This window comes from Priapulus caudatus, unplaced genomic scaffold (genome assembly GCF_000485595.1).
Source record: "Priapulus caudatus unplaced genomic scaffold, Priapulus_caudatus-5.0.1 Scaffold1884, whole genome shotgun sequence".
Classification (NCBI taxonomy): Eukaryota; Metazoa; Priapulida; class Priapulimorpha; order Priapulimorphida; family Priapulidae; genus Priapulus; species Priapulus caudatus.
This window is the reverse complement of record NW_014578945.1, coordinates 13243-18221: the sequence shown is the minus strand read 5'-3', so window position 1 is coordinate 18221 and position 4979 is coordinate 13243. Positions and strand designations below refer to the sequence as shown.

The window sequence follows — 4979 nt, the reverse complement described above, 5'->3', positions numbered from 1 at the left end:
GTCGAGTCTCGGCCTCGTTGAATCGCCGATGTCGGAATGTATGGCCCGGCTGCTTTAAACGCAGGTTGGACTCATTCGCGAAGAGTCAGTCACAGAGTTCGATGCTTTGCTTGGCTGCAGTTTTTTAGCCTCTTATCGTCTCGCTATCTGTTACACGCTACTGATTTGCTGCAGTTAATGTTCGCGGAAATGAAATCCTTTATCATGTTCGATACTTTATCAATATTCCATCCTCCGTCCCATCCAATCCATCCATCCATCCATCCATCATTCCATCCATCCATCCATCCATCCATAACAATCCATCCATCCATCCATCATCAATCCATCCATCCATCCAATCCAATCCATCATCCATCCATCCATCCATCAATCCATTCAGGCATCCCCACCATCATCATCTATATATCTATCTATCTACTAATATATCTTAATCTTTATCTCATCTATATACTTATATATATGATATGTGTGCTTGGCGCCGCGCGCACCGTTCTGTATATACGATACTTCTATACTGTTGACATTTCTCTTTGTCAATTTCGTGGCTCTAAAGTCTTCTTTTACCTCTACAATATATATTATCTCCACTCCCCCACCCACTCTCTCTCTCCTGCTCTCTTCTCAATTCTCCATCGTTATTATCATTACTGGCTGTCTCTGGTTTCTTTAGCCATGTACAATATATTGTGCCGTACATCCTTCACGGGAATCACCGTTTCCGAGGAAAAGATGAAGTTTAAACGTCACCGCTACCGAAGACTGGCCACCATACTCGTTAACAGCTAAGGAGTTGCAGCTCAGGTACGGCAAACTACAGTAATTAATAATAATAATAATAATAATAATATCAGTAGTAGTAGTAATTAAGTTATAAGATGACTTGTGCAACATGACCAAGCATATTTCCCGTTAGTTCACATTTTAGAAATTTTAATCATATTTAGTTATGAGGTATAGGAGTAATAGCAATTATTAATTAATTTAATTTCGCTCATTATTTCCGTATAATCTGTTTCATATTTACGTGATCAGAATTATAAAACGATGTTGTGTGTGTATATAATAATATATATTTATTATATATAGCTACTATCAAAGAGCGTCTAATAAGCACTATATGTACGGTTACCACTCGCCTGTATGCATGCGCTTACAGGGGTAGGATGTGATTAGCTAACTTCACCGTGGACAAGGAATCCAGTACCCTGCGGAAACACGAGCGCGTCAAGGCAACTATGTTCAGATCATGACGCGAACAGTGGCCGCTCTGGTGGGCAAAGCATCATCACCGCGTTACGGCGCGCCTCCCTTCTTCTTTCGCCGATCGTTTGAGGCGGTATATTTCTTTCTCAAGCCTTCACTACGGGTTCTTCCACCCGTTGGTCATTTATCCGTGTGTCGTTCTTCTCTCAGGAAGAATTCCTGAATACTTACGATCAATAACTTCGCTTTTCTTCGCTTCTCTCGGCGATCTTTACAGCGTATATATTTTTTCTCAAACCTTCTCACGACGCTCCGCCGCCCCGGTTGATAACCATTCGTAGTGTTCGTTCTTTCTGCTCAGGAAGGAGTTCAGAATACTACGATCAACTAAACTATTATCGCATGGAGAGAAATTTACGCACCGCTACGGACGTCGAATCTCCCGTCTTACAAGCTCGGCTCCGACTGTCTCGATCGAGACCAAAGTCGTCAAACTGCTTACTTCCACTCAGGGTGATGCGAGAGCGGCAGAGACGGTCGTACATGTACAATGCGGCATTTCAACGATATATATTCCCTCCTAGAGGAGATGAGGGAGGAGAGGTCCGAGCGATGACCTAAGCATTTATACGTATTATTATAATTCGTATAAATGTTTATATATAATTACTATATAATTTAATTTATTTTAGTCGTTACAAATACGTTCTTAAGAATTATATGTATAATTATAATTATTATATAAATAATTGGCAGAGAGAGGCGAACGGCTAATTTAATTTGACGCCTCAGTAGTTATCGTAAATTATTAAAACGCCGTACCGCTTGAAATGGTTTGGATTTTTGTACATATTTTGCACGGGAACGAGTTTATACTGCGTGTATGTCAGCGGAGTTTTCCTCTATATAACCTGAGAACAATATATAATTGGTATATGCTGTATATGTATTATATATATCGTTCTATATATGAGTTTCCTCATATATAACGAACGCTCCTGTTAGTGTCGTGTAATAATTTGGTATTCGTCGCCAGATCGACGCTACGCCAGTGCGAGCTCACGCGAGGTCTAGTAGGACGATCGTACCTCGTCAAACAGCTCGTTTCTCTCCGGTCTGTCCGACAGTGTCGCACGCCCGAGGAGAAGGCGGCAATCGTCGACGCCTTCTGTCCAGAGCTGACGAGGGACGACGTCGCGAGGAATCCGAGGACTGCCATGGATTACGTACACCGTACACGCACCTGCGAAACTGGAGGGAGTATCATATATATATATATATATTATATATATACACGCGCGAGGCGAACTGTCGTCTCTGTTTTATAGCCGCATGTTGTTATCATTATTATCTGGTGATGTTGATTAAAACTACTGGCGGTGTGCGTGTGGGCGCCGAGGTGAAGTGTATCATCCCTGTTATTTGTTTGAACTCAAGCGATTATTTTATTTTTACGTATGGGCGGTTCGTAATCACGCACTCTACAGGGAGGAAGGTCACCGACAGTAATCACGCACTCTACAGGGAGGAAGGTCACGACAGTAATCACGCACTTCTACAGGGAGAAGTCACGACAGTAATCACGCACTCTACAGGGAGGAAGGTCACCGACAGTAATCACGCACTCTACAGGGAGGAAGGTCACCGACAGTAATCACGCACTCTACAGGGAGGAAAGGTCACCGACAGTAATCACGCACTCTACAGGGAGGAAGGTCACCGACAGTAATCACGCACTCTACAGGGAGGAAGGTCACCGACAGTAATCACGGCCCACTCTACAGGAGGAAGGTCCCACCGACAGTAATCACGCGCCCACTCTACAGGGAGAGAAGTCACCGACAGTAATCAACGCACTCTACAGGAAGGAAGGTCACCGACAGTTTTTAGCGGTGCACCGAGAAGAAAAATAACGCGGGAAATCGCGCCCGGGGCGACGTCGTCACGCGGTCCTGCTGTATGATCTTGGTACATGTGCGCATTTACGACACGCAACCCCGCGTGTGAGCGCCGCCTGTTACGCCCAGAAAGATTTCGCGCCAATTCCAAAGTTTCTCCAGCAATTCTAAAGTTTTTCCACCAATTCCAAAGTTTTCCCACCGATTCCAAAGTTTTCCCACCGATTCCAAAGTTTTCCCGCCAATTCCGAGAATGGAAGCCTTTCGGCGTGTGCACTAAAATATATACATAAACATCGTGACACGTACACATCCACGATCACACCCCCTCCCCATATTCTAGCATCTCGTATAATGGTACGTGCGAGCGGAAGAAATGGGAACGAGACGTACGATTTTTGCGAATTTTTGTGTCGTCTGCGTCGTCGTCCAACAATACATCCGGCGCACGCGCATTCGAACGCGCCCGCCCGTGTGCATTGTTGATGTTGATGTTATCCACCTTGACATACAAGCAGCGGCGTGGCTGCGTTCGTGTAAACACGCAGGCGCGGGCGCGTTCCACTCTAGCGGAGCTGCGAGGAGCGAGGAGGACAAAGTGCGGAGGTTACGGTGATGTTATGGCAACACGGGGCCCTGTTCGCGTCTCATTCACGCGTGCACCCGCCGTCTGTAGTCTGCAACAGACTCGTCTATACTGCCGCGCATGAAGCCTGAGCAAATATCTGGTGTCTATATATATACTGAACTGCTGTGAGACCTGGAGAAAGATGGCCTACGCCGCAGTCCGAAGCCTGGTCTATACTGCTGTGTGAAAGCTAGGGAAAGCTGGTATATATTCTCGTACGAAACCTTAGCAAAACCTGGTCTCTGTACTACCGTGCAACCCCTGGGAACATTAGCCGCTGACCCTACACGGATACATCACGGAGCTAGTTGTCGTACGGAATGGCAACTCCCGTGTGCCTCGATGATTTTGAGAAGTACGCCGAGGCGCACCTATCGCGTATGGCGTGGGACTACTTTAGCTCCGGCTCCTTGGAGATGACCACCGTTGCCGAGAATCGTAAAGCATTTCACAGGTGAGAGCTAAATATGGTGAGAGCTAAATATGGTGAGAGCTATATAAGGTGAGAGCTAAATATGGTGAGAGCTGATGAGAATGTAGAGGGCAGGGCGGGGCGGGGGTCGAAGGAGCGAGAGAGAGAGAGTCGAAGAGAGGGAGCGGAGGGTCAGGACGGAGAGAGAGGCGTGCAGAGAGAGGAGCTGCGAGCGGAGGAGGGGAAGAAGCGGGTGAGAGAAGGGCGAGGGGAGAGGAGCAGAGGGGTGAATGAGAGAGGGAGCCGAGAGGAGGAGAGAGAAGAGGAGAAGAGGTGAAGAGAGAGGAGCGAGGATGAGGAGACGAGAGGGACGAGAGAGGATGAGCCGAGGGAGGAGGGAGAGGGGTGAGGAGACAGGGAGCGAGGAGGAGAGAGAGGGGTGATGAGACGACGGCGGAGCGAGGAGCGGGAGAGAGGGGGGGGGGTAGCAGAGAGGGAGCGGAGGAGGATGCAGAGAGAGCAGGTGAGAAGAAGGGCAGCGAGGGAGAGAGAGGGCGTGAGAGAAAGAAAGGAGCGGAGGAGGAGCGAGAGGGTAGAGAGAGGAGCGAGGAGGATGGCGATCGGATTATTTTGCCGTGGTCGAGTTGGTTCCGCCATGGTGTGTGTGGGGTGTGTGTGTGTGTGGGCGTGGTGTGTGTGTGCTGTGCGCGCGGCCGTTGTGTGTGCGTTGAGTTCGTGTGTGGTGTGTTGAGCGGTGTAGTTGTTATGTGGCTTGTGTGTGGACCGCGGGGGGTGGACCGGGGTGCGGGTGTGGTGTGTGTGTGCGTGTCAGGGG

General features: G+C 48.1%; 1 protein-coding gene across 1 annotated transcript in view; it reads left to right on the top strand.

The window, feature by feature from the left end:
* The first annotated feature begins 3797 nt into the window (after positions 1 to 3797).
* The window catches only part of LOC106817829 (hydroxyacid oxidase 2-like), a 3183-nt gene continuing 2001 nt past the window's right edge, over positions 3798 to 4979 (top strand). The window contains exon 1 of the mRNA XM_014822533.1: positions 3798 to 4186. Within this exon, the coding sequence (XP_014678019.1) occupies positions 4053 to 4186 (134 nt within the window). The 5' untranslated portion in view covers positions 3798 to 4052. The remainder of the gene's footprint in view (positions 4187 to 4979) is intronic.